General features: G+C 40.4%; 2 protein-coding genes across 12 annotated transcripts in view; both read left to right on the forward strand.

The window, feature by feature from the left end:
• Window positions 1–5,910, forward strand: part of SLC18B1 (solute carrier family 18 member B1) — a 30,079-nt gene extending 24,169 nt beyond the window's left edge. For 9 of the 10 annotated variants that reach the window (XM_045524759.2, XM_045524756.2, XM_010965581.3 and 6 more), the window contains exons 9-14: window positions 742–833; window positions 2,312–2,407; window positions 4,138–4,212; window positions 4,907–5,000; window positions 5,097–5,149; window positions 5,390–5,910. In XM_045524759.2, the coding sequence (XP_045380715.2) occupies window positions 742–833; window positions 2,312–2,407; window positions 4,138–4,212; window positions 4,907–5,000; window positions 5,097–5,149; window positions 5,390–5,456 (477 nt within the window). In that variant the 3' untranslated portion in view covers window positions 5,457–5,910. The remainder of the gene's footprint in view (window positions 1–741; window positions 834–2,311; window positions 2,408–4,137; window positions 4,213–4,906; window positions 5,001–5,096; window positions 5,150–5,389) is intronic. The other variant, XM_045524755.2, reaches the window with a different exon arrangement.
• A 3,975-nt stretch (window positions 5,911–9,885) lies between these two features.
• On the forward strand, window positions 9,886–26,101 carry VNN2 (vanin 2). 2 transcript variants are annotated; one of them, XM_010965578.3, is made up of 8 exons: window positions 9,886–10,041; window positions 15,496–15,727; window positions 15,849–15,979; window positions 19,526–19,718; window positions 20,909–21,197; window positions 22,438–22,811; window positions 23,517–23,687; window positions 25,466–26,101. In XM_010965578.3, the coding sequence occupies exons 2-8, from the start codon at window positions 15,515–15,517 to the stop codon at window positions 25,655–25,657; spliced, it is 1,563 nt and encodes a 520-aa protein (XP_010963880.1). In that variant the 5' UTR covers window positions 9,886–10,041; window positions 15,496–15,514; the 3' UTR covers window positions 25,658–26,101. The 2 variants fall into 2 exon arrangements, with proteins under 2 accessions (XP_010963880.1, XP_010963881.1); XM_010965579.3 differs by having other exon boundaries at window positions 9,960–10,041; window positions 15,656–15,727.
• Window positions 26,102–27,974: the final 1,873 nt, after the last annotated feature.

Below are 27,974 nucleotides of genomic sequence, written 5' to 3' on the forward strand. Positions count from 1 at the left end.
GACTTGACCAGGTTGAGAGGATATAATTCAGTGTTTCTGTGGGAAGGACAGGATTGGCCATGTACATTGTACATCCCACGGCCTTCCTGATGGAAAATGCCTCTATTCTCCTTTAACTCGGGCTAAACTGTTCGGTACAGAACTAGTCCTGTCAGCGAAGTCTCAGGCTTCTCTGGCTTTAGTGCTTATTTTTGTATTTCCCCTCTTCATTAGATTCGTGCGTACATTTAGGAAGGCCTGTTATGTGGAGATTACCTAGTCATCCAGGTGACAAAAAGCAAGTGTCTTAAACAGTGTTTGGAGCTTAGTTTTAAGACATAGTGTTATATACCTGAACACATACTGTACCCCTGTAATTTTAGCCTGCATCTGAGTAGTTTATAAGGAACATTTTATTTGGTATTTGTTAATAATGTGAATTTTCTAGTTATTGCGTCTACTTGATTGTTTCTTGCAGTGACTGCTTTTTAAGTGTGTTATATTTGAAATAGTTCATCCTGTGCAAAATCTATGCTACACTCCCTTTCCAAGGAAAACTTGTCCTTGCCTCACTCCCTGCCTTGGGGTACATTGTCCTTGCTTTTGTGTTTACCATCTACCTGTTGTACATGTAAAGTTTTGTTTTCTTCACTGTATTTGGATTTTTGAATATCATGACTTGTGTTCTTCAATGATTTCTCTGTGTACCTGGATTATGGAAGATCTTTACCTCTGAGAGTTTCTTTGGACTTTCTTTACCAGAGTCTAAGGAAGTGGCTTCTGGTTTTTGGAAGCTTAATCACAGCAGGATGCTACATGCTCTTAGGACCTGCCCCAGTCTTGCACATTAAGAGGTAACTTTTTTCTTCTTTTGTATTTGTGGCCAAATAGCATTAAGAATTATTTCCAAAAATTTTTGGTGTAACACTGGAATACTTAGGATTTTTGTATCTTATTATTTAAATAACTACCACAGTTAGGACTATACTGAATTGTTTGTCAGACAGTATTACTAGATACTTTCAGTGGTATAAGCAAACAGGGATTCCTAAAATCTGTTTCAGATGAGAAAAATGCTTATTCTCCCTTTGTGTTTCAATTGCACATTTGTACTTTATTTTAAAAATAGCATTTGTTGTTACCTAGCTTTAGCTAATAGTTCTTAGAATATACTTTTGCTTTTTCTACTTCTTCTTGCTCCTTGAGGTGAAGACCAGACCTTTTTTGTTTCTGCATCTTCCTGAGCATATCATAGCTGCTAACTAAAGCTTGTTTGTTACGATATATTTGCTAAAATAAAGTGAGCTACTTAAGAGATTTTTAGGTACCTCTGGGACAAAGCATGATATGGAAAAAGCAAGGATTTCAAGGTCCTTCAGCTTTGGGTTTGCATTCTGGCTTTACCACTTACTTGGTATGTGGACTTGGGCAAATCACTTAAATCCCAAGAGCCTCAGTTTCCTTATCCACATAAAAGAGCCACCAATGGGACTGTTGAAATAATCCCTCTTTCTAGGCTCAAGATGGAGCCACTCTTTACCAGGCGAGGACCATGTCAGCAAATCAAAACTTAGAAAACCTTCACGTCCCTGTCAGTGCTCGTCTTGACCAGAAAAGCATTCTATCCAGCCAGCCAGTAGTCCCCAGACGCCAAGCCAACTCTGGGCCTTCTCACCCCAAACAAGGTGGACTGTGTGGTCCCAGCCAATCAGATATTTTCTATTTTTCTCTTCCTTGTTCTATATTCTTTATCCTATAAAAGCTTCCTGGTTTCCATCCTATTTTACAGTTCTCCAAAAGGAGACCATCCACTTCCTAAAGTGTTTGTATCACCTAAATTGTCTTCTTTAATCATTTTTAATGGACTTATGTGGCAAGGTTGATGCAAAGAGTAAACAGGGTAATGGATAGTAAGTAACTGACATGGAACAAATCGTAATTTCCTGACACTTTCTTTACCACTTTCCTTCGGTGCCATTTTTCAGTCAATGGACTTTCAAAGCCAAGTAATTGAAGGAGCAATGTTAATATTAACATTTTAACCAATTCAGAAAGGATTTTATATGATGATAAGGCAGGTTGACTCTAGGCAAGTGACATGTGTGACCAAAGACATTGGGATAGCCGGATGAATTGATGTTTCACCTCCTCAAAATGTAAGGAGCTCAGAGGTGCTGTCACTGAATGAAATGGGATCAGATGGGAACAAGTACCAGACTTAGTCATGGAATCTGTGAAACTAACATCTGTGGGATCCTGCCTGCCCTCCTTGGCATGAAGCTTTGTTGCCTTCTTTACATGTTAATCTTTTTTTCTTCCAAAACTCTTGCAGTCAGCTCTGGCTGCTCGTGCTGATATTAGTCATAAATGGCATCTCTGTTGGAATGAGTTCAATCCCAACTTTCCTGGAGGTTCTCAGTTGCGCATAGTAAGTAACTTCCGTTGCTTGAAGAGCTGTATTGTGAGTAGCAGTAAACATCACAAGCTTTCTTGAATCTCTCAATTTTGTAGGATATTGGATATTTTTTACACTAATAAGTCTTCATGATTTCATGTCACACAATATTGTGATATAAATAGGATAAGCAAAAATATATTATGAACGAAAATATATCGTAATCTTAATACAGTGATAGGTTAAAAAGGGTTGTGGATAGAGGCTTGGCTTGGTTTAGACCTTGGTACAAATATACTTTTAAAAAGCCAGATCACAGTGGAAAGGCCTCAGCATTGTTTCCCTCTCATGGAGGAGGTCCATACAGGGGCACAGAGTGACCAGGTAGGATGATTCCAGCACCAGTTCCAATGTGTGGGGTTTCCCCCAAAACCCCACACTCCCAAGCAATTCTCTGAAACCAGCTGGGTGTCCTCCAACTCAACTAATTCTGACACTGTTTACCCCAAGATAGCATCAGATCCCACAGGTTAAGGGCTCAATCCTACAAGATTGCCCTCCACTTCAGATGCTAGTTCAAGTGTGGGTTGTAGCCTGTGCTTCTGACCAACTGGCTGTAAATCTGAGGTTCCCACAACCGTCTCCTTGGGTTCCATTCATTTGCTAGAGTGGCTTACAGAGCTCAGGAAACCAGTTTACTCACTAGATTACTCATTTATTGCGAAGGATATTAAAGGATATGAGTCAACAGCCAGATGACAAAGGTCCATAAGGCAGTGAGTCCCAAACAAAGGAGCTTCTGTCCTTGTGGAGTTCGGGGCCCAGAACTTGTTTTTTTTTGTTTGTTTTTATGGAGGCTTCATTACATAGGCATGATTGATGAAATCATTGGCCATTGGCAAGTGATTCCATGTCTGCCCCTCTGCCCTCCCCAGAAGTGGGGGGTAAGGGGTGCCCGGTACTGAAAGTTCCAACCCTCTAATCACATGTTGGTTCTGGCAACCAGCCCCATCCTTAGGTCCAAAAGTCACCTCATAACATAAAAAAAGAAACTTTTTATCACTTTCATCACTTAGGAAATTCCATGAGTTTTAGGACCTCTGTGTCAGAAATGGATCAAAGACTAAATATATATTTTTTATTATAAATCAGAGTGTCACACCAGATGTTTGTCACTTGGCCATCAGTTGTTAGCTTAGTAGGCATGGTGATGAAGAACACAAAATGAATTTGAGCAAGGAGAGTGTGGATGGCTCTCCTGTTGTCAATTCAACAGTTTCTCATAGCAGTAAGGAGCTGCCACTATATTTTCTAAAACTTGCCCATTGTTCTCTTTACACGTTCATCTCATCTTAAGAAATCCTCAGTTAATTATATACTTTTATAAACATTTAATGTAAGCAAGTCATGATTCTTAATATCATATTCTATATATGTAATAAAGTATTTTTAGAAAACTGTGGAGTAGGGCAGGTGGGGGTGTAGTTAGTTCAGTGGTAGAGCACATGCTTAGCATGCACAAGGTACTGGGTTCAGTCCCTAGTACCTCCATTAAAAAAGAAAACAAAACAAAATCATGGAGTAAACATAACTGTGAGAATGTCTTCAAATTAGAATAGCTTCTTATTTTAGAAATGGAGTGTTCTTGCTGTTGGGTTTGTCCAGATTATCCCTGTTTTTTTAGTTTATCTATCATATACTACTCTTTTGTTCCATGCAGGTTTCCCTTTTAACCACAGATAGACTCTTGTCTCTCTTTGCAGTGAAAATGGGTTTGAAGAAGGATTAAGTACCATGGGACTTGTGTCAGGTCTCTTTGGCGCAGTGTGGTCTGTTGGGTGAGTAGCTATTCTATTTCATTCACAGCTGCAAGCTGGAAAATAGTACCCCCTTTTTACAGATGGAGAAATTCACGCATTGAGGAGTCAGATGACTTGCTGAAAGGCACATAGTTCCTTTAGGGCAGATCTGTATTTCTAACCCACACCTCTGACTTCAAGATCAGTGGTTATACCAGAAGTTTTAATGCCTAATCAAAGTGATCTCATATACTTTGTCTTATTTAAGTGATATTTTAAAGTTCCTTTAACAGGAGCATGTCTCAGTTTTGAAAATATATTCATTTATTTATGTATTTGTGTATTTATTTTTACTATGTACTAAGCCAGAGGGATAACCGTATGCTGGCCATGTAGGTATCATCGATAAATATGTACTGAGTTATTTTAAAGACAAATACAGAGAAGGGTGGAGAGAATAATATAAAGATTCTTTTGAATACATGTCATCTTTTTTTATTTTCATGTAAGGCACCAACTTTTCAAAAGCAGTTATAATTTTAGAATTGCTTAAAAATTTTAATCATCATTATCAGGTAAAATATTTTCTTATACCTAATGCTCTTTCCAGGAATGAGCTTTTTTCTTTAGTATTTATGGTTTCAATATAATGAATTGGAGGGGTCCTGCCGCCGGTAAGAAGTAAGTCTTCTTTTTTGCACTATTTAATCATCTTTCTTCTTTTCATTGTTAGTGATTTTATAGGACCAACGCTGGGGGGGTTTCTGTATGAGAAAATAGGCTTTGAATGGGCAGCCACTCTACAAGGTCTCTGGGCTCTAACAAGTGTGAGTAATGAGTCTTTTACTTTTATTTTCCTTATGTTTATGGAGAAACATGACTTGGATAACTGACATTAACCAGTGCCTTTAATTGTGTTAAAGGGACTAGTGATGGGCTTGTTTTACCTGTTGGAGCACTCAAGGAGAAGAAGGAGGTGAGGTCAATTCTTAAGCTTTTTTTTTTTTTTCTCCCTTTAAAAGTTGGCTTGTAGAAGTGGGAAAGAAACGTGATTTTATATCTATTTTCCAGTCAGGAGATTTCTGGGTACCCTGAACCTCATCATTTGGTAGACACATTTACAGAATTAGTTGGGTAGAGATGTAGGTATTGAGTTTTTTTGTTTTTTTTTTAAGGTGATAAATATTGAGGTTATCTTCTTCTTCTTTCAATGTAGATCTAAACTTCAAAATATCCTCGGCATAGAGGAGGAACGGACCGCTCTCTTACCTGGGGAAATGTGACCTTAGGAGTCCTGACTGTTACAGGGCTGGGAGATGGATGCTGTTGGCCTTGGACCTCAGAGTTGGAAAGGTTTTCTTACTTGGACACACACAACTCCATGGACCACACACCAGCATCCTGGAAGTGTTAACATAGTTTTGGATGATCCTGTGTTGGGCTGCACTTACTATTGTCCTGAAAAACTGGCCTGCTGAACCAGCCACATTTGAAACCTTCAGTATGAGAAGAGTTACTGGAAATCAGTGAAAGTTTGTAGGTTTCAGTGACCAGACTTGGCCTTGAAGATTTTACTGACTCTAGGTCTCCTGTTTTCTGTGTTTACTTTTTGTTCTAAGTGCACTGATTCTGTGAATGTACCTTTTTTATTAACAGGGAAAGAAATGAATTGATTTGATATGCTTAACAATAATATAAAGATAACTCAAAATATACAGAAAAATGACTATGAAATCAGTTTTACAAAATTTGCCTTCTCTGTGTCCTGAGATTTTTGTTTTTTGTTCAAAAGGCAAAATTCCAGCCTACTATATAAAACTCTATAGCATACCCTGGCCCTCAGCTCTTCTAAAACTTTTGTTTGTGTGAAAGATACAAGAATAGTATTACTTAACACTTTCAGTTTTATAACATACTTTGAATTATGATCGGGTTTAGAAATAATGCTTGGTATAGTGTTATTCATTTCCCTTAATGTCTTTGTTTTAGTTCTACTATATATATATAGTGTATGTGTGTATATATATATATATATATATATGTATATATATGTGTGTGTATGTGTGTGTGTGTGTGTGTGTGTATATATATATATATATTTTTTTTTTTTTAATACTCCTAGTTGATGTATCTCATTCCCAGAGCAAGTGAGCCCACAGAAATGCTTGTTCTATGTTAGGGAAGAGAGCCCTCTGACTTCATGTAAAATCCATGTTGTTGTTTGGTGAGTGAATCTCTGCTGTACAACTCTCATAGCTCCCAATCCACCTTCATGGTGTAGTAGCTACTTATATCCACTTTTTTTTTTTAGTAGAAGAAATGGTTTACTTACTTATTTATGAAAATATTTGTTGAATGCCTTCTCTGAACTGACACTGCTTGGTTTAGGGATTTAGCTGTGATCATCATAGACACAGTCTCTCCCTTATGGAGATAATAGTCCAGAGGAAGGGACACAGTAAATAAATACCAGAATCTCTAATTATCATACAGAGATGCTATGGAGGGAAGAAAAAAAAAAAAAAACCTGGTGATGTGAAAGAGTAATTGGCTGGAGGTGACTAGGTGTGGGGATCCTTATTTAGATAAGGCGTATCCATGGAGGTGGGTTTTGAACTGAGATCTGAAGGAGGAGATTGCGGCAGCCATTCTGAGGAGAGAGCCGTCCCCAGCATGTGCGGAAGGTCAAGGAGGAGACCGTGGCCCACAGGGCTGGAGTCCAGTAAACCGAGGAGTTTGGGGAGGTGGGGAGGAACTAGCTTTTGATTGGAGGATGACAGAACTTGATTCCTGTCTCAGGAAGGTCACTGTGTTTGCATGTCAAAGGTGTGTAAGGCATGAGGGTTAGCAGGGTTGGAGGGAGGTCTTTGGAAGCTAGGCCTGGATCACGGCGGTTAAATCGCCCTGGCGCCTCTCCAGTGCTTTTCTTCCCCGGGCTCAGGCTGCAGGCTCCTGCGGGGCCACTACTCTTATGCCCGCTGGCCGAGGAGCCCACTTCTGCAGTTCCCACGTCTGCCACGTGGGGCCGCTAGGAAACCACCACAGGGATCGGCCGACGGCTCACAGCCCGGCTGCTGCGCCCGGGCTCGCACCGTCCCCGCTCAGGATTGAGCATCACTCAGGATTGTCAGCCCATTACCGTTACCAGCGCCGCTGACTGTTGAAAATAGTTCAAGGTCGACGCAGATTCCAGGCTTTCTGGCGAGAGAACCTTTTAGTCCCGCTCCCAACACGCCGCTGTCAACACGTGCTGTGCATACCAGTGTATATAAAGACGCTTTGTACAAAACCAACTTTGTCCCTTCGTCATTTTATAATTTTGAAGTATTAAATGACAAAAAAAAGTTAAAACTGTGAGAAAGGATAGAGGAACTTTGAACAATGAAACCAAAAGGCAGGTCAAAACTGTTCAAAGGAAATCTCTATTTATGTTTATATTTTTATATATTTATATTCTTCTAAATGTAACAAAGATGCCCCGCTTAAAAGAACTTTTTAAAAAATGAGACTGACTGTAGAATATAATAAATAAAAAGGTATCTTTTATGTTAAATAAAACATGGCAACCTATACACATGTTATACAGATTAATCCAAAGGACAAATTAAAAGGACAAATAAAAAATCATAAATCTTTTTTCAATTAAAACTTAAACAATTTTTGATACTTTTTAAAAAATTTAATTTTTTAACTTTTTATTTTAGTTTGGAGGAGGAGCAATTAGGTTTATTTATTTATTTAAATGAAGGTGCTGGTGATTGAACCCAGGACCTTGTGCATTTTAAGTGCACACTCTACCGCTAAGCTATACCCTTCCCTCCATGAGATAATTGTTGAGTCACACACAGTTGTAAAAATAATACACATAGATCATCTGTACTTTTCACCTAGGTTCCCCCAGTGGTAACATCTTGCAACACTTAGGGTACAGTATCATAATATACCCTTACTAATATAGTTGGCAAAAGAAGTGGGTAACAAATACTGACTTAGCCAACTAATTTTCATTAAATACAACTAATTAATGAGAAGTAAAGAAACAGCTTTCTTTTATTTATATACAGTCATATCAGAACAGAACAATCCAAAGATTTGTTAAGATAGTTATCTTTCCTTTGATATCACTGTCATATGCCCTCAATTTATGAAATAAGCTCACAGAAAGTAACATTCAGAAACAACATATTTAGACAGAACAACTAAAATGATATCTAAAGTATTAACATATGAAACTAAAGCCTACTTATTCAATGTTCCCTTAGTAATAACTTGCAACTCTTGAAATATTTGCACTAGTTTGTTTCAGAAAATCCACAGTCCCACTTCCAATCCTGCTTCATTTATAGGTGACAGTCTAGAAAACATGATGTTCAGTAATAAATTCTGATTTATAGTTTATTGCAATTGCATTATCAGTACTAAAATAACTCAAAGTGCACTTCTTGTTGACAAATGGTCAATAATAGCATGATAAATACAGAAAGTAGTACATTATTATCATTTTGAAGTTTTTGTCATCCAAGATAAATTTGAATGCCAAATCAGTGAAGTCACATTATCATATATTTCAAAAATGACAGCCATGAAATCAGTTGCTGGATGAATTTGAATAGGGTTTTTTTCTTTTAAAGGAATTAAAACCAGTGTAGGTAAATATTTCATTTAAACATGTTAACCTGAAACAAATAGACCACCAGATATTCAGCAAAGATTCAGAATCAACAGAGATAGCAATTCAGGGTTTGGAGCCATGGCGAGCCATGTGCACAGCAAGGGAAGGAGCGCTTTTTTGATGGGAGAAGGAAGTTGGGAGGGACCTGGTAAACAAAGAGCCTAGGGCTTTCCCTTAGCTGAGTCCTTACCAGGAAAGAAGGTGGATCTTTCTTTTTCCTGTTGGGCTCTGCTGCCGGTGTAGGACCTGAGAGCTTCCCCTTCTGGTTCCCCAATTCGGTTTAATTGAGGTTTCTGTTTACCAATATTTTACAAGCATAATACTAGTACTTTTACTTCTTACACTCTCAGAACTTAAGTGAAATGAATGGTTATATTCAATTCCTCTGTTGTTTTCTGTTCTACTCTCACTGTTCCTGGTTTGCTTTTGCCTCTTACATTTACTTATCCAGAAACAATCAGAGATACCTGGTTGTTGATGTGTTCATTTCTCAGGGCTGCATTCAGCCTCTAGATCTGAAACACAAAGAGTATGAGGACAGGGATGTGCGTGAAGAAGTGGTACTGTCATCAGATACTAAGGGAGCTGCCGGATTTAATTCTATGCGTGCCACTGCAAACGCTCTGGAAGAAATATTCTCGAGGCAAAATAGCATTATTAATTGGAAACATCGGCACAGGAAAGGAGGCTCTGCCCACACTTCTTCATTCCTGTAGCTGGTGAATTTGTCTTAATGCAGCTCTCAGGACTTTGGTCAGCTGAATCAGAAGAGCAAGAAGTCCCAAGCAGATACTGCGTCGTATGTGTTAATCTTCCCTATAAGTGAATTCTGCTTAGTAAATCCCAAGATTCAGATTCTGGGTGGTCAAAGCAGACACACACAGACTTCAGCTTTTCTTCTCTGTCTTTGCATATAGTCACTTTGGTTAATGGCTCAGCCTGTGAGAAACTGAAGCAGCAGCTCATAAAGAAATTCTTCTCACACTGGGGCCTCTAAATTCTTCACGAACATTAAGTGTCCTCTTCCGGAACAGGAAACGAGAGGATGTAGAAGGTAATGTGACCCTGCCCTCCCACTCAGGAGAGGCAGGGCTGTGATTAGTTTTTAAGGAAACTCCCAAGCTCTTTTCCAGAGTGGCTGGCTGTACCATTTCACAACTTTCCCAGCAGCAACGTATCAGTAATCCAGTTTCTCGGTAAGTTTTTCGTGTGTGTATGTGTGAGGCTGAGAAAATAGAATGATGTCTGAAACAGGGAGAGCTATTGATCAGAGGCTGAATCTGGGGTACTACTGGAGGAAGAACCATCAAGGTTAGCTGGTAGAAAGGGACCTGAAGTTAGTAATTCCAGGAGAAGCCATTCAGGCCAGATTGACATAGAAGAGAGGAAACATGAAAGACTTTGTGGAAAGCGCCAGAACAATAAGAAAACAGAGCATGTAGGCTAATGGACATTCTTTTAAAAGTTGGTGGCCAAGAACAGGTGAGGATCTGACCAGAGAGATTTAAAGACCTGGGTCACAGCTGCACTGGGCATCACCCTCACAATATGGCTTCCATCTTGTGGGCATGAGATAGTAATAGTCACAGCAAAGACTGTTCAGCATATATAATCACCGTTTTGCAGGTGAGGGAAACTGTGGCCCGGAGAGGACGTACAACTTGCTCTCACACCAGGGAGTGGTTCACAGCCGGGGATTCTTCTGGCCCCAGGGGCCATATCCTTAACCATTAACGGTACCATCGTGACTCTTATTACAGTGGGAAAAAAATTATGCCATATAAGCAAACAATAATTAAATGCATGCTGATACAGAGTTTAGGTGTCTTTACCTGGAGGAAAGTTCTAGAGTGAATATGTATTACAGTGGAATCCTGTGCTAAAAAGAAAGAATATGACATAAACATGAGTCACCTTAGGCCTCAAGGGCTAGAAAATGTCCAGCTGCTATTGCTCTGTTACATCTCCTAGCCATTTGGTCCTTGTTCAGTAGAAACTGTGTGATTGCATCTGGTCTGGGTGACCTGGCCTCCATGAATGCCCAGAAATCAGAATTCCCAGGCTTGGATAAAATACTCCCTTTCCTGATGCTTAAGGGGTCAGAAGCCTCTGGCCAGCTAATGCCCACCCAGAAAGGAAACCAAAACAAAGTAAGGGGTGCGAGGAAAGGGTATAGCTCAGTGGTAGAGCACGTGCTTAGCAGGCACAAGGTCCTAGGTTCAATCCGCAGTACCTCCATCAAAATAAATAAATAAACCTAATTACCTCCCCTGCTCCAAACAAAAAGCAAAAGCAAATAAAAACAAAAATATATGCATGGGGAAAAAAACCTTAAAATTTTTAAAAAGAAAAGAAAAAGGAAGTCCAGGGTGACTGAAGGAGCCACAGGCCATGGAGAGAAGGAAGCAGGCAGGCTCCAGGCAAGTGGAGGGCTTCCCTCAGAGTGAATCCGCAAGCAGTCATCTCAGCTCTCAGACATGCTTTCCCACATCCCCACTCACGGTGAACAAGGAGTATTATTATTGTGATGCCCTCATATTGCTCGACAAAAACAATAAACGGACCACAGCTTGATGATATTCTACTTTTAATCTTTCTTTTCATTTTTTTTTCCCAGTAAGTACCTGAGATTTCAGCTTTAGTTTTGTATCGTACCCTTTCAAGTACAGGTTTCTACAGCTTCCGACATAAATCAACAGATGACTTTGACCCAGCTCCTGTGGGTTTCGGTCAGTTGTGACAGTCGTCCTGAACTTACCAAAAGCTTGGAATCCACCTGTCTTAGTCAGTTCAAGCTGCTACAACAGAATACTACAAACCAGGTGGCTTAAAAACAACAGAAATGTCTTTCTCATGGTTCTGAAGGCTGGGAAGTCCAAGATCAAGGGGCTGGCAGATTCTGATTGGGTAGGACCCACTTCGTGGTTCCCTCACTGTGTCCTCACATGGGGGAAGGCGTGGTGGCTCTCTGGCGTCTCCTTTATAAGGGCAGGAATCAAACTGATGAGAGCTTGGCCCTCATGATCTAATCCCTTCTCAAAGGCTCCACCTCCCAATACCATCACGTTGGGGATTTGGCAGGGGGACCCAAACATCCAGTCACCAAGAGACGTTTCTATAAGTTTCTGTTGGCGAAGTCAAAGAACCTTTGGCAGAGTTAGATCAGAGCTAAAGTTAAAGATTTGCAAGTGAAATCCAGAAGACAGCTTGTTATTGTTTCTCCTTTGAGGAAGTGGGGCCAGCAGACAGTAGGGGAGCCTGCTGCCGGTTCAAAGGAGCTCCTGCAGCTCAGCACACCACAGTCCTCAACTTCCGAAAGGAGAAAGCAGAAGCGTAGTTGAACTACGTGAAACTGCTTTTGCTAGGTGTCTGAAACAGGTGGCTATTGGCAACTTCCTATGGCACAACCCTTCCGTCCATTCCCAGAGCACCAGGATGTGATCAATCATTATTCTCTCTTTTGAGCTTCATGAACTGTTTGAAGAGGTGAATACTCACTCAAGTCCATTGCTAGAGGAGCGCCTCACCTGGCAGGGACATGGCACTAAATGATGCTTAAAGTTCAGCTGGTTCTGCTCAAGCAGCCATTTCCTTTCTCAAAGGCTGATTCAAACAGTCTTTTTTTTTTTTTTTTTTTTTTTTTTTTTTTTTTGGTGCGGAGGGAGTAACTAGGCTTATTTGTTTGTTTGTTTGTTTGATGGAGGTACTAGGGATTAAAACCAGCTAAGCATGTGCTCTGCCACTTGAGCTATACCCTCCCTCCCCGCCAAACAGTCTGGTTGAAGACAAATTCGAGACTCCAAGCAGGGCAGGGACAGAAATATTGTTCTTTACCACTAAGTACTTTTGCTTACTTATTTTGATGCGTCATCTTTGTTACCACGAGGAAATGCTGTCAATAACCAAACATGTTATTTCCAACTCTTTGTTCTCGAATCACTTGTCATTTTGTACCTGGGAGGAGGACCAGACCAGGAAGCGCGGCAGCCTGGATCAGAGCCCTGAGCTGTTTCTTGCCTTTCTGGGGTCTCGGTGCTCTTGCAGTGCCCCCGTCACCCCACAGATGTGTGTCTGCCGTGCTCAGCTGGGCGTGGTCCAGGAGCTGGTGCCCAGGTGCTGTGCTCCCCATCCCACCCCCAGCACAGTACCCCAAACTAGACTAGATTTGTTTAACTGAATAACAGTAGTGATGTGGGTTTAACAATGAAGTGATATTAAGCAGTCAGGACGATTACATTATTAAATTGTCTCCCCTTTCTGTTAAGTATTGTCGTCCCATCATAATCTTGCGAAGGACTTTCATGTGTCTTTGACTCTCAGAATAACTCTGCAAAGGTGACAGAGCAGGTATGATTGCCTGAACTTTTAGAAACAGAGGGTCACAGACACATGCAAAGCACGAAACTACATTTCTCTCTTCTTACTTATTACAGCTGCAAAAACCAAGCCCGGCTGAATACTACTTTGAGAGATGAGCAGATTCACAATTAGAAACAAATATTTGAGCTATGTCTGTTTTTTTTTTTAAATAGTGGCTCTTTGACCAAATAATTTTGAGTTGATTGTAGCTTTTCACCCCTGTAATGAAGTCCATTAATCATCAATCGGTAAATTAGGAAGTAGGTCCTATTAGCAGTAAATTACAGTTAATCAGTGTTCCCTGTGGCCATTATTTTATAACTGGGTTAAACTAAAGAAGTTAATTAAGGCTTACTTAATCAGTCACCTTTATGAGCATGAAAATGTGAACACTTGAAGTTCCATGTCCTGAATTTTGGTCTTTTACTGCTGAAGATTTAAAACAATATTAGCTGCCTCTATGGCAAATATTTATAAAGATCATTTACTTTTCCTTTATATCTCACACATCTTTCCATATTGAAATTGCCATTTCATTTACTAGCATCCGAGTCTTCCATGCAATTATCTTTGTTCCTCACATTCTGTTTTTTGGTGAGACAATTTTTTTTTTTTTTTGGTGAGACAATTTTTAAATGCTGCAGAGAAAAAAAAGGGAACTTGATGACTTTGACTTCACAACAGAAGCCATTTCCCCTTGTGCCCTCCAGTTGAAAAACTCTAATAAACAAAATATTGTTTCTCTTGTTTATAATCAGAGAGAGAGAAAAACATCCAGGAAACATGGATCTTAGTTGTCCGATCATTTTTGTTCCTACCCTCCAGACGTCCAGACTGTTAGTTCATTGTCGCCAGCTACCTAACTACCAAGCAAAAGAGATAATGAAATATTACTAATTGGTGAGATTAAAACACAAGAAAGTAGATCACAATCTGAGTTATACTTGTGGAGATGAAAGAACTTAAGGGTCTTCCCTGGGCATCAGTTGAATCAAATATTTATGGAGTATTTAGAGTCTCCTGTGATCTTAAGGTGATCACTTTGCACTGGGTTCCTTAAAAGATGCAAGTGAGTGTTGACAGTTAGGTGCAGACATTGAACCAGAGCTCAGAAATGTGCGTGATGTCTTGGTATCAGGGGAAGATTCTAGAATCAGGAGTGAGGAAGTATGAGTAGACCTTGTTTATAGCCCTTAGACCTCGTCCATGTCAAGAATTTTATCTCAGTATGAGGGAAAACATTGAAGAATGTTATTTATTTGTTTCTACTCTTCTACTCTGTCTAAAAGTATTCAAACGAACTTTACCAAGAGACCCAGATTAAAAACAAAAAACAAAAACAAAAAACTAAACCCACGTGTGCTAAGATCAGGACAGGGGAAGGGAGAATACGGATGTCTGAAGAGGTTATCAGAGGTCACATAATGTATGTGTTTTAAAAAGAAACAACTCATTTATGTGGTTATTTTCCTCCAACAAAAATGAAAATTATACCTTAACTGGGTTATAACAGAGATGGGCTTTATGATCACTATCCTGAGATATTTCTTCCTCTTCCTTTGCATCTATTTCCAAAGAAAGGAAGGAAAGTAGGAAGGGAGGGAGGGAAGGGGAGGGAGTGAGGGAGGAAGAAAGCTTAGTTCCCTAAGGGCTGTGGCCCCCTAAGTAGAAGTTCGTGATTCCTCCTCTGGCCAAACACTAGGGAACAGTATCTGAAATACGGGTACTTTGGGCACTGAGGATGCAGCAACGTGCCAACCAGACACAAAGTCTTGTGTTTATGGAGTGTATGTTCATAGGCTTTAACAGGTAAGTCAAAGGGTTGATCTGGGTGAATTTTTTTCATAGTATTGTCTTAGTGCATTCTCCTAGCAGTAAATATTTTTGAAATTTTCTCCTCTTCTAAAAATAAACATGATGTAGATCATTCAACAGAACAGAAAAAAAAATTACCTACTTTTTGTAATTTAATAAATCAAATTTGTTGCATTCTGATTTTTCACATGAGAGTTAATTTAGTTGCTACTTTCTGTCTACTAAGAAAAGGGTACAATTGTACTATATTTCAGTTGTGTGTTTTTTTGAAATTTGATGTTGAATCTTATCAATAGTACATGCTGTACAATCCTTGTAGTACTATTTGACTGCATTCATGGAACTGAAATTTTTTTTTCCCTCCAAAGTGGTCAGGCATAATATTTATAAGATTACAAAATAAGAGCTGGCAGTCATATATTACATAAATGTTCCTCTCTCTAGAAATACTACATGAATGTTACTTTCACTTTCAGAAGTCACTTGACCTTGGCCATGATCCCTTCCTCTTTTCAAGCCTCCGTGGCAGTTTTTGCCCAAATTATCCTGCATGTCAGTGCTCTGGATACTTTTAGAGCTGCAGTGTATGAACATGCTGTCATTTTGCCAAATAACACAGAAACACCTGTTTCTCAGGATGATGCCTTGCTCCTCATGAACAAGAATATGGATATTCTGGAGAAAGCAATTAAGCAGGCAGCTGAGCAGGTATGCTTTTATTTCTGCTCATCATCATTTATGAGAGGGGCATGAAAGCTGGTGGAAGACTGGGGTGGTGAATTGTCAATATACACAGTGAAATAATTTTGTTTTAACTTGTTTTGAACAGGGTGCTCAAATTATTGTGACTCCTGAAGATGCCATTTATGGCTGGAAATTTACCCGGGAAACCATTTTCCCTTATCTTGAGTATATCCCAGACCCTCAGGTGAACTGGATTCCATGTCAACAACCCCACAGGTATCTTAGGATCCTAATTGTTTGTGTGAAGGTGCTGTGATTCTCTAAAATGTGCATGTTCACCACAGCAAAATGATAAATCCTGAATGATCATGCATGTGGTGCTTGGTATTGCTATATATCCCTTGGCACCCATTAGATTAAAAAATTACACTTAGATACCATTTAACAATTATTTATAATTGAATATAAAATTTAGACAAAATGTATAAGTAAGACATTTGTTACTAGGATTAGAAACTAAGGGGAAGAGGATCTGATGGAAATAAGTAGTAAATTAATTTCTGAAGTGAACAGTACATTGTAATTGAAAGATATTCCAAGGTCTCTATTGAAGGCACCATATTTTGATTTCATGGAGTCTCTCTGCTCCAGAATCTGTGTCCCAGGCAGAAAGACCTCACAACGTACCTTCTGGTGGATCATGAGACTTTATGCTTTGAAACTGTACATTTTCTTAGGCTCATGAAACTAATTTTCCTGGGAAAAAATAATCTAGAAACTTTCTAATATAAAATATTTAAATATATGTGTGTATATATGTGTGTGTGTAAATATATAAATCCTACCATCTGCTAAGATGAAGTATTGAGGTACAGATTGCACACTTGTATACTTGCAGTAAAAAGTCTCTCACTCACACTCATTCTGTGTCTTGAAGTTGATATAAGGGTTCTCAGAAAATGGCTTTTCTTAGCTCCAGAGAGACTAACTACACAAGGAGGAGAGTATCGGGTTACACGACAGACAACAGTTTCATCTTCTGATCCTTCCTGTTCTGAGCTTAATGCTTTCAGTCGTGTTTGTAAGAACCTTTTTTTGTGTGTGCAGAAGAGAGGCAATAGCTGGACATTTGCTCTACCTAGAGGTTTTGAGAATTGGGACAACCCATTTGTTTGTCATCTTACAGTAAGATTAAGTTCTGGATTTCCTGTTAAAAACAACAAAGGTTGCAAATTTATGGGTTAGTTAAATGTCATAGTAGCTGTGGAAACTAGCGATGGGTGGGGGAGAGGTTTATCCTATATGGTTAGTAAATACCTCTCTCATGACTCTAAGCTAGAAGGAACACATCTGGACAGAAAATGGGCTTGCATTGTCACCCAATAGAGTCACATTTAATTCATTTAATGATTCTTTTCTGAGCATCGACTGTGTGCCAGATACTAAGAATATATGGGATATAGCACCTAATAAAACAAAGTTTTTGCCCTCCCCATGGCTTATGAATATTCTAGTGGGAGAAGATAGATGTAAACAAACTCACTCATTATATAGAATGTCCTTTGGGGATAAGAGTTGGGGGAAGGGATGCTTGGGTGAGATGATGTGTTTGATCTATTGTTTTATTCTTTTATTTAGGTTGATTATGGAGCTTTGAGTGAGTATGGCTTTGTGTGTTGGCCAGGGAGGGAAACTGAAAGATAAGGTCAGAAGGTGCCACGTTGTGGGGTGGTATAGATCACGTAGGGTCTTGAAGGCAAGGCAGGGAGACCATTAGGAAGCTATTGTAATCATCCTGGTTAGAGCTGGTGAGGACTAGAACCAGGATGAAAGAGATGGAGGTGGTAAGAAGTGGCCAGATTATAGATCTGTTCAGATGTCAAGGTGACAGGATTTGTTGCCAGATTATGTTTGGGGTTATGAGAGAAAGACAAGCATCAAGAGTGACTCCCAAGTTATAAGCTTGAGCAATTGGAGGCATGGAATTGCCATTTACAGACATAAGGGAGTGTTACCGAACTAAACTTGGGTCTGCTCACCCACATGCAGCGAAGCCAATCTACTGACACTGGGTTGTGGTGAAGAAAAATGTAGCATTTATTATAAGGCTCAGCAAGGAGAATGGGTGGCTAATGCTCAAAAGACTTGAATTCCCTGATGGATTTCAGGGAAGGGTTTTTAAGGCAAGGTGAGGGAGAGTGTCACAGGGTACATGTCCAGCTCTTGCACAATTCTCTGGTTGACAGTGAGGTTGCATGGTGATGTCACAGGGGTTAAATCATCAATCTTCAGGCTCCACCTGATCTGGGAGCTTGTACTCATGGTCATCATGCAGTTGACTTCTTCCATCTGGGGTCAGTGGGTCAGTATCTGCAAAACAACTCAGGAGTGCGTCAGACATTATTATCTATGTAGTTCAGGGAGGAACAACAGATTCTGTGATTCTGCTACATGACTGATCTATTGTTTAAATTATTACAAGTTCTCCTGATCCAACTGTTATTTTTTGTTGCTATGTGTTTACATTCTTATAATCATTAACTCTTGAGCCAGCCTTTTGCGACTCAGGGAGTGCCTAAGAGACTAAAGCTTTTCTACAAACAAGAGGCAGGCAGAAGATGTGGGGTGGTCTGTCTTGGGAAGCCCACATAGGGTACTGCTTTGATTCAGGAGTGCAGAAGGACTAGCAAGTCTGGGATGGAACTCAGGGGATCAATTTTGTGCATCTGAAGTTTGAGTTGCCCTTTAGATATCCAAGTGGATATATCACCTTTGCAGTTGCGTATACAAATCTGGCATGAAAGGCGAGGTCAGAGCTGGAGATAGAAAGTCAGGAGTCTGCATATAGATGGTTTTTTTTAACACCATGATGAGTTTACCTATGAAGTGAGTTAGAGAAGAGGAAAGCTTTAAGGCTTGAGCTGTAGGAAATTCCAATGTTTACAATCAGAGGAGATGAGGAGGAACCTGAAAAGGCGGTGAAGGAAAGCACCCAGTGAGGAGGAGAATGAGAGGGTGGGGTCCAATGAGCAAGGTGAAGTGTTTCTGGGAGGAGGATGTAATTAACTGTGTGGATGCCGCAGGTAAGTAGGATGAGACCAGGCAAGATGCGGATGTCATCATCGGCATTGGTAAGAGTTGTCGGGTGGGATGGTAAGAAATGAAACCTGATCCTAGTGCTTCAAAAGAGAAAGGGAGAGGATGGGCTGAGGGTAGCAAGATGGCCAGCTCTTTCAGGAAGTTTTGCTTTACTTTAAAAGGGACCTGAGGTATGGAGCATAAATTAGAGGGGCATGTGGAGTCAAGAGAGGTTTTTATTTTTTATTTTTTTAAAGATGAGAAGTACTAGAGCATACTTGCACGTTGATGGAATGATCCGGTAGAGAGGTGACCACCGTTAATGCAGGAGAGTGAATAACGAATTGCTGCAGCAGTAGAAAAGATGTGGAAAAAACTTCAAGTTTAAGTATAATTTGTGACTTCTAAATAGCATCTCTATCATGTCACATAATTGCCATTCCTTTATTGTGTGAGAACAATTAAGATCTCATTTTATATGTGCTTTGAAGTTTAGGATACAGTATTGTTGACTATAATCACTGCTATACATTCAATCTCTGGGACTCATTTATCTCTTAGTTGCAAGTTTGTACCCTTGAACAAACCCTCCCCAGCCCCCAAACTCCAGGCCTTGGTAACCGCCATTCTAGTTTGTGTTTCTGCAAGTTTGACTTTTTTAGATTCCATATATAAGTGAGATCATATAGTGTTTGTCTTCCTCTGTCTGACTTACTGACATGTCTTCATTAAAATTTGATTTAGATTTGGTCACACACCAGTACAAGTAAGACTCAGCTGCCTGGCCAAGAACAACTCTATCTATGTCTTGGCGAATATTGGGGACAAAAAGCCATGTAATTCCAGGGGCTCCACGTGCCCTCCTAGTGGCTATTACCAATACAACACCAACGTAGTGTATGATACACAGGGAAAGCTGGTGGCACGTTACCATAAGGTAAGAGGGGCTGTGTGTGTGAAGTAGAGCCTGCTGCGAGGGGGGTGAATGCTGTGTTTAATGTCAGGGCTTCCATTTTCTTGTTTTCGAAGTGGTATCATTTTTTAAGGCACTCTCTTTGCAAGAATCATTTCAAGCTACTCTTCCATTCTGTAAATATTGATCTAGTTAACCTGGTAGCATAGTTGGTCAATCCACTTAACCAGGCCCGATAAAGTGCAGGGTGGCACAGGTCACAGATGTGGGTGAGCTAGTGACGACCTAGGTCATCTTAAATTGAGATGCTCTCACTGTTCCTTCAGGGTACCTTGGAACAGTTTGTGACCCATGTGGATCTGATAAGAGTGTTTTTGTTTATCAGTTCTTAAAATGCCAGTAGATTTCAAATTCTTTTGAAATGTTTAAGTAGAAAATAAACTGAGAGAGAAATTTTAGTTGGTTTTGTCTTTTTGGGGGTGGTGAGGGAAGGTAATTAGGATTGATTGATTGATTGATTGATTGATTGATGGAAGTACTAGGGATTGAACCCAGGACCTCTTGCATGCTAAGCACACACTCTATAGTGAACCATATCCTCCCCCCTCACTAGCTGAGAGAAATGTTTTAATAGTATTGCTCCCAACCCTTTGCCTTTCCTACTTTGCAAATCATTTCATTAAGCTGTTGACCCTGATTATTATATTAGACTAGGTTAGTTTCTCAAGTTTACCTCCAAGGAATCAGAGAGAATTAAATAAAACATTTATTTTCAACAACAATTTTGAAAGCTAGGTAAGAGTCCCTGAGATTACTTTGGATGGATCACTGCAGGGAGGGAGATGGCATCTCTCATCAGATTAACTGGTATTTATTGAGCATCTATTATGTTTCTATGTATCAGGGACTCGAAGAAGAATGATGTATGTCTTCATATTTCAAGAAGCACGTAGTATTTGGGATTTATGAGGTGGTAATTGGCTCCTAATTGAGAGAGGGAGGGTGGGATGGAGAGAGACAGACAGACAGACAGACACTATTTTTCTCTGTTTTCCTTGGAAATTAACTTCCAACCACCAGATGCATCCACCATCTATAGAATCCCTGCTGTTGAGCATAGCCAAATCTCAAAATTACTAACCTCGGAGGGTTTTCATGAGTCATCTCTTCAATAAACAAGCCTTTCCTGGTTTTATCCTGTGCATTTGTTACAGTACCACCTCTACTCTGAGCCTCAGTTTGATGTCCCTGAAAAGCCAGAGGTGGTGACTTTCAACACCACCTTCGGAAGGTTTGGCATTTTCACGTGCTTCGATATACTCTTCCATGATCCTGCTGTGACCCTGGTGAAAGATTTCCAGGTGGACACCGTATTGTTTCCCACAGCGTGGATGAATGTTTTGCCCCTTTTGACAGCTATTGAATTCCATTCAGCCTGGGCTATGGGCATGGGAGTTAATCTTTTGGTGGCCAACACACATCACGTCAGCCTAAGAATGACAGGTAATTCATGACCAGATGAGGTATGCCAATCATGTTTCTAAATGCAGAGAAACTAATGTTTCAGATATGACTTGAAATTTTTTGTTCTTTGTTGGGAATTCTCACTATGTTTGTATCCTTTCTCACACACACACACACACACACACACACACATACAATAGCTAGTGCTAGATTATAACAGCTATGGCTGTGTTTAGACTTTTGTGTGTATTATTTCATTTATCCTCACAACTCTATGTATGGGCTGAGTATTTTCATTCCAATTTGCAGAAAACTGAGACACAAAAAGCACAAGTAACTTGCCAAAGGCCGCCAGCTAGTAGGTGGCTAAGCAGGAAACTGAACGAGATGTGCTCTACAATGGGTGAAGGCAGAGGAGTGCATTATTGACACGTCACTGTCTAACAAATTACTCTAAAATGTGAAAGTGGCTTAAAACAGCAAACATTTATTATCTCACAGCTGGTGTTGGTCAGGAATGAGGGAGTGCCTTAGCTGCGTAGTTCTGGCTCAGGCCATCTCTTTCGGGTACATCAAGTTTTTGGCTGAGCTAACAGTCATGTGAAGGCTTGACTGGGGCTGGCAGGTCTGCTTCCACTTCCAGGATGGCTCACTCATGTGGTTATTCCCTCTGTTAGCAAGAGACCCTCATTTCTTGCCACACGGATCTCTCCACAGGGTTGTGTGATGTTTCTTCACTGCATGGCAGCTGGCCTCCCCCAGAGCAAGTGATGAGAGAGAAAGAGAGAGGAAATATGCATTGCCCTTTATGACTAGTCACAAACTATCACTTCTACCATATTCTATTTGTGCCGTATGTCACTAAGTCAAGCCCACACTCAGGGAGAAAGGAATTAGATCTACCCATTGGAGAGAGGAGTGTTGAAGAATTTTTGGATCTATTTGAAAACCACCACAGTGAAGGATAGGGGAAAAATTTGCATTACCTTCCCTACATTTCAGGACCTCCTGAATTCAAAGATTTTAATATTTGGCTTAACTTTCCATAATGCTAACATATTGTATTGTATTTTATTCAAAGCTTATTTGAAATGAGACCACTGATCATATATTTGAATCTCCTCCAGTAGAGGACAGGGAAGTACTCAGGTGTTCAGTGCCTTTGTGCTGTCTTATCATGACTAACCTTGTGACATGACCACATGCCCAATTCTGATGCGGAAATTGGCAGTGTTGGGTTGGTTTGTTTGTTTTCTAAATTCTTGTCTTTTGTTCTCAGGCAGCGGTATCTATGCACCACACTCTCCCAAGGTCTATTATTATGATAAGGAAACAGAGTTGGGAAAGCTTCTCCTTGCAGAGGTGGACTCACATCCCCGAATCTCTCCGACCTACCCAACAGCCGTGAATTGGAGCGCCTATGCCACAACCATCAAACCATTCCCAGTACAGAAGCACACTTTTGGGGGATTTATTTCCCGGGATGAGTTCAACTTCACAGAGCTCTTTGAAAATGCAGGAAACCTGACAGTCTGTCAAAAAGAGCTCTGCTGTCATTTAAGCTACAGAATGCTGGGAAAAGAGGAGAATGAAGTGTATGTGCTAGGAGCTTTTACAGGACTTCATGGCCGAAGGAGAAGTGAATATTGGCAGGTAATCTCAGCTCAAGTGAAGGGGAATATTTAGGTGCCAGTAAATTCCAGGGTTAACTTTTCATATTTGTCCCCCGGAACTAAGTGCTTTTTCTTGGCAGGACTCCATGCATTGTTCCCAAAAAACCACCTTCCTTGAGGGAAAATTCAGGCTTTTTTTTTAATACTAAAAGGGGAGGGGGTAAAGTCCTGGTTTCAATCAGACTCTGGAGGGGATGCATTCATTTCTTCTTTCCTGCAGCCATTCACAGGTGGGCCTGGTCAGGATGTTTCCTGTGAGCTAAACAAAGGTATTTTAGCTTAATGTTTAGTTCCTATGGGGCAGGGTTCCCAGAGATGGGCCATTATGTGTAAATTAAGCTTATAGGCAACATCCCTTTAGTGATTAACGTGTAGCAAAAGCAATAGAATTCAAAGGATAAAGTAAAAGAAACAATTAATATGGAGTCAGATTTTTTTCTTTCTTATTACAAACCTAGTTTTAACCTGGCTTCTTTCAATCCATTAGTTATCCAGGAAATGAGGGTTGGTTCTTAATCATTTGCCGTTTCCAACAAAGCAGGTAATTAAAAGAAACATGATCCAAATCCCTTTATCAAATGGAGAAAAATATTTACTTTGCTATGGTTATAAACTGAGTCAACTGTTCTAGTACAAGTTACTTAGATTCCAGGCATTGCATTTTATCTGCACCTGTTCCACACAGGTATGCACCCTGGTGAAATGCAAATCTACTAACTTGACGACTTGTGGACAGCCAGTAGAAACTGCTCTGACAAGATTTGAAATGTTCTCCCTAAGTGGCACATTTGGAACAGAGTATGTTTTTCCTGAAGTGCTACTTACTAATATCCATCTGGCACCTGGAAAATTTGAGGTAGGAGAATTTTAAGAGTGTTTTCATTTTATCTGGTCTGAAGTTACGTAAAACAGGCTATGACAGCTGTATCTGTTAACTTTTGCTGTGTAGCAAACTTCCGTAAAACTTCACGGCTTTACACAATAACCATTTCTTTAGCCCTGATTTTGTGGTTGGCAATGTGAACTGAGTGTAGCTAGGTTGTTCTTCTAGACTAGAAGGGGCTTGGTTGATCTTGGCTGGATTCATACATGCATCTGCTGCTAGCAGGTGGGTGAGTTGGGGCTGGTTGGTTTGTGATGAGCTGGGAGATTGGGGCCATTCTCTGTCTGTGGTCCCTCACCTTCCAGCAAGCAGGGCTTGTACACATGTTAGATAAGGGAGTCCAAGAGCACAAATAGGGAAAGACACAATAAACAAGTTCATTTCAAGTCTCTGCTTGCACCATGTTTGCAAATGTCTCAACCACCAAAGCCAGTCGCATGACTAATGTAGATTCAAAGGGTGGAGTAATAAATGATGCGGAACTCTCAATGGGAAGAACTGTGAAATCATACTGCTGTGGGTTTGGATAAAAAAGGGAGAAATTTTTTGGCCACTTTTGTAATTTATAGCAACTAATTCTAAAGTGATGACACTTTGTTGGAATAACACAGTAAGATACCTAGAACCTCGGTGCCTGAGGCACCATTCGTTGAAGAATATTTACTCACAGATTTTTAATTTCTTTTTGTCACGTGTGGAGACAAACAGAAAATCCGATATTTATTTCACAAATCACAGTGGCCATAATCAATTAATCCACAAATTAAACTGATCTCAAATTAAAATTAAGCTTCTGCGGGTTCATATCCTAGTTAGTACATGGCACAGAAACACACACACACACACACACACACATTCTCCACAAATTTGGACGTTCATGTCTTCACTGAACTGTGGCAAACAGTGGTGGAGTTTCAGTAACTAAAGTGAAATCACTGCATTTTTTTAATAAAAGAAAAATAAGATCTAGGCTAATTAATCCAAGGCATCAAGCAAGGAAATCTTTAAAATTGTAGATTGCCATGGTCCTACGTCTGTGTCTGCCTGTAGTGTTACATTGAAATATGTCATCCTTATGGAAGTATTTGATTCTGGGACAACAGTTTAACATCTGCTGTATCCTTAAGGCTGGGAAACTCAGAGAATGGGAATCCTTGGCTGCCATAGAACCCAGTTAGGCAGAATCTCATGAGCAAATTGAGGCTGGAATAAAAGCTTAAATGCCAACTAGAGAAAATCATGATCAGATCTGAAGTAAGGGGTCTGGAACTGAAATCCAGCAGTTAAAAGTTGGCTACACTGGCAAAAATAAGTCTAGGTGAGTTGAAAGTGTCTGGGGCTAATTCAAGGAAGTGAGAGAAGGGAGTGCAGGAAGGTCTGCTCAGTTTCACCATTAACCTTTAAGCTTCGTGAGGAAAGGGTGTTATTTGTACTCCTCGGGCTCCTGGTTATCTTGCACATAATTGGACTTCAGAAATCTTTGCTACTGATGATTTCTGACTTTTCATTAAGGTTACATTTCATTGTTGAAATTCAATTATTGCACCTTCTGGAATGATTCCAGTCTTCATTACATATAAAACAGCTGTCCCTTACCTTTCCTACCTATTCTCCAGATTCCCAACCCCCAACCCCCTTACCTAGCAACCTACTTGATCAACCATATTATCTAGGGCGGTTTCAAAATCATGAGTCTACTTGTAATGTATATTTCAATCAAGTTGACTATACTTTTCCCACATTTTCTTTAGGTTCTAAATGATGGGCGTTTGGTAAACAAGAATGGATTATCTGAGCCTATCCTAACAGTGTCACTGTTTGGGAGGTGGTACACTAAAGACGCACTCTCCATCTCAGGTGGGACCAGCAACGCAGCAACAACTTACCTGTTAATATTCACATCATTAATGATCATAGCTTTACAAAATACTGTGATGGTATAAGACATTGCTTTACCACATTCACCGCTGCATTGTACCAATATATGATTGTGAAATGTGTTCAACAGGTTCCCAAGTTTACCAAGAAACTTTGAATGGCCAGCTCAATAGTATAGACCAATGATTTCCAAATATGTGTATTTTTTCTAATCAAGGATTATTTTTAAGTGTTATGGTAATTTTGCCTCTTTTGTGGCAACGCTGAAATAATGCAGTATGGTATAATGGTGTAATTGATGATGATTGGGTCAGGTAGATGAGGATTAAATCCTAGCTCCAACCTTATTTGCTGTGTAACTTTGTGTGTACCTGTGTGTGTGAGTGAGAGCAGAGGGAAGAGCTTCACAGACGTTGTAAATATAGCAGTGGCCTTTGAAGAGAGCAGTAATAACGGGAACTGAGAGTGAATTGTGAATTCCATTTGACATTAAAGATGATTTGAACTCACCTAGTTTTCTGTGCTAATAAGCAGGGGGTGTGGAGGTGGGAGGCGGTGGACTTTACTTTCTAATCAGATGGAAACATAAACTCAACGGAGTTTCACTGGAAACATAAACCCCAAGGTTGAACTTTATATTAATGATGAAAGTTGTTTTGAGACATCCTAGAAGAAATGACGGCTAGTCCAGGTACCTGGCCCAGGGACTCCATAGCCCCAAACAGTCCTACCTGAAGGCTGTGGTGAAGCTTAACAGACACAAACCCCACAACACAAAGACCATGACTGTTCATGGTAACACTATTTTCAACATTGAATAGTCTGTTTTTCAGTGGTGATGAATGTACATGTATGTAAATAGTCCAAATCACATAATCATCAAAATTGTGTGTTCTTTTATCTCTTCATAAAATATGAAACACTTCAGATTTGCCAGGTTTCTCTTGAAGAAGTGAGACATTATGCAATGGTTTTGCAATATATACCATGACTCTTGGGCAATGACAGTTCACTTCCAGAAGTTTCAGTGTTGACTGACAATCAACTCCTGACTCTAAACCACTGGTGTGAGGGAGATACAAGCAAGGATCTCCTCATAGATTCTAAGGGACAGTTCTTTTTTTTTTCACTCTTTCAAACTAATAACTGGTTTTAAAATGATTTTCTGCAAACCTTTTTGGGCCTGGGGAAGATATTGTGAGTATTATTAACACAATGTAGATTAATTTTAGAAAAAGTGTGACTTTAGGTCAAACACATATTTACACAAAAGCAACTGCTCATTCAGGAGCTGAAAGGCAGGCTCTCTTGCTGAGCTCACCTCTGCTGGCTTCTTTTGTATTCGCTTGAAGAAGATGGATTAAATCTCCAGATACAAAATTTGACACCAACTATAAACATATTTGCAACTACAGGCACTGGGGAACTTGATACCTCCCTGGGTGTGATCGTCTACGCAGCTGAGGTGCCGGCAGGGGGGTCCTAGTGGGATCACCAATGTTTATCACTAACATGCTTGGGGGCTGGGGTGGGAAGACGGCAGGAAGCTGGATGGAGACACCAGGACAAACAGGAAAAATGAGGTTCTAGGAAACGGACACTGGCCAGGACAGGGACGGCCCGATTCACCTTGTTTTGCCTGTAGCTCCCGTTCCCAGACGTCCAATATCCGGCTGAAGTATACAGTTCATTTGACTCCGCCAATCACATCCAGACCCCTAGGTGAGGGCCCCGAGCCTGCCAGCAGCAGGGGAGCTGCCCCGAGGCCCCAAGTCCCGTCTGCCCGGCTCCCCAGGACGGGCCCGAGCAGGGCACCTAGAAGCCAACCTTGCCACGGGCCATGGAGCAGCCCAGCTTGGCCTCGTTGTTGACAAAGGACATCAGCCCCGCATAGGTCTCGATAAGCAGGGGGCGTTCCAGGACCAGCACACCGCCTGCCTGCTAAAGGACAGTTCTTCCCCTGACTCACACTCAGACCTGTCAGCTGTGCTTCAGTTCATTAAAAACAAAAAACAAAACTAAAAACCAAAAAGCAGCAAGTCCTAAGGAAAATAAAGAATATTTAACTCAGTGGTAAAAAATTGTTCACATCACAACGTTTTAACTCATCTCTTGTCCAGTGATTTTCACACACACGTTTTATTTTGCTGAACAACTCAAGCGTAGTTTGACTTGGCCTTGATTCAGGGAAATGCACCTGAGGGAGTAGCTCTTGTTTGTAAAGAATCTTGGGTCAGAACCCAGTTTCTTTGATAAACATCTTCCTGTCTCACCTTGAAATTTCATGTGAGTTTTTGAGTCTCCTGTAGGTCTGGAGGGAGTAAACAAGGCCCTGGTTTCCACCTACCCTGGCTTTTGCCAGGTTTTTTTCTGAAATGCACT

Source organism: Camelus bactrianus, chromosome 8 (assembly GCF_048773025.1).
Source record: "Camelus bactrianus isolate YW-2024 breed Bactrian camel chromosome 8, ASM4877302v1, whole genome shotgun sequence".
Lineage (NCBI taxonomy): Eukaryota > Metazoa > Chordata > Mammalia > Artiodactyla > Camelidae > Camelus > Camelus bactrianus.

Bases quoted from the DNA above. Each gene is read 5' to 3' on its own strand.
- VNN2 (XM_010965578.3), top strand. From the start codon at position 15,515: ATGATCCCTTCCTCTTTTCAAGCCTCCGTGGCAGTTTTTGCCCAAATT. The intron at 22,812-23,516 runs GTAATCTCAGCT...TGTTCCACACAG, and splicing joins GGAGAAGTGAATATTGGCAG to GTATGCACCCTGGTGAAATG. The intron at 23,688-25,465 runs GTAGGAGAATTT...CATTTTCTTTAG, and splicing joins TGGCACCTGGAAAATTTGAG to GTTCTAAATGATGGGCGTTT.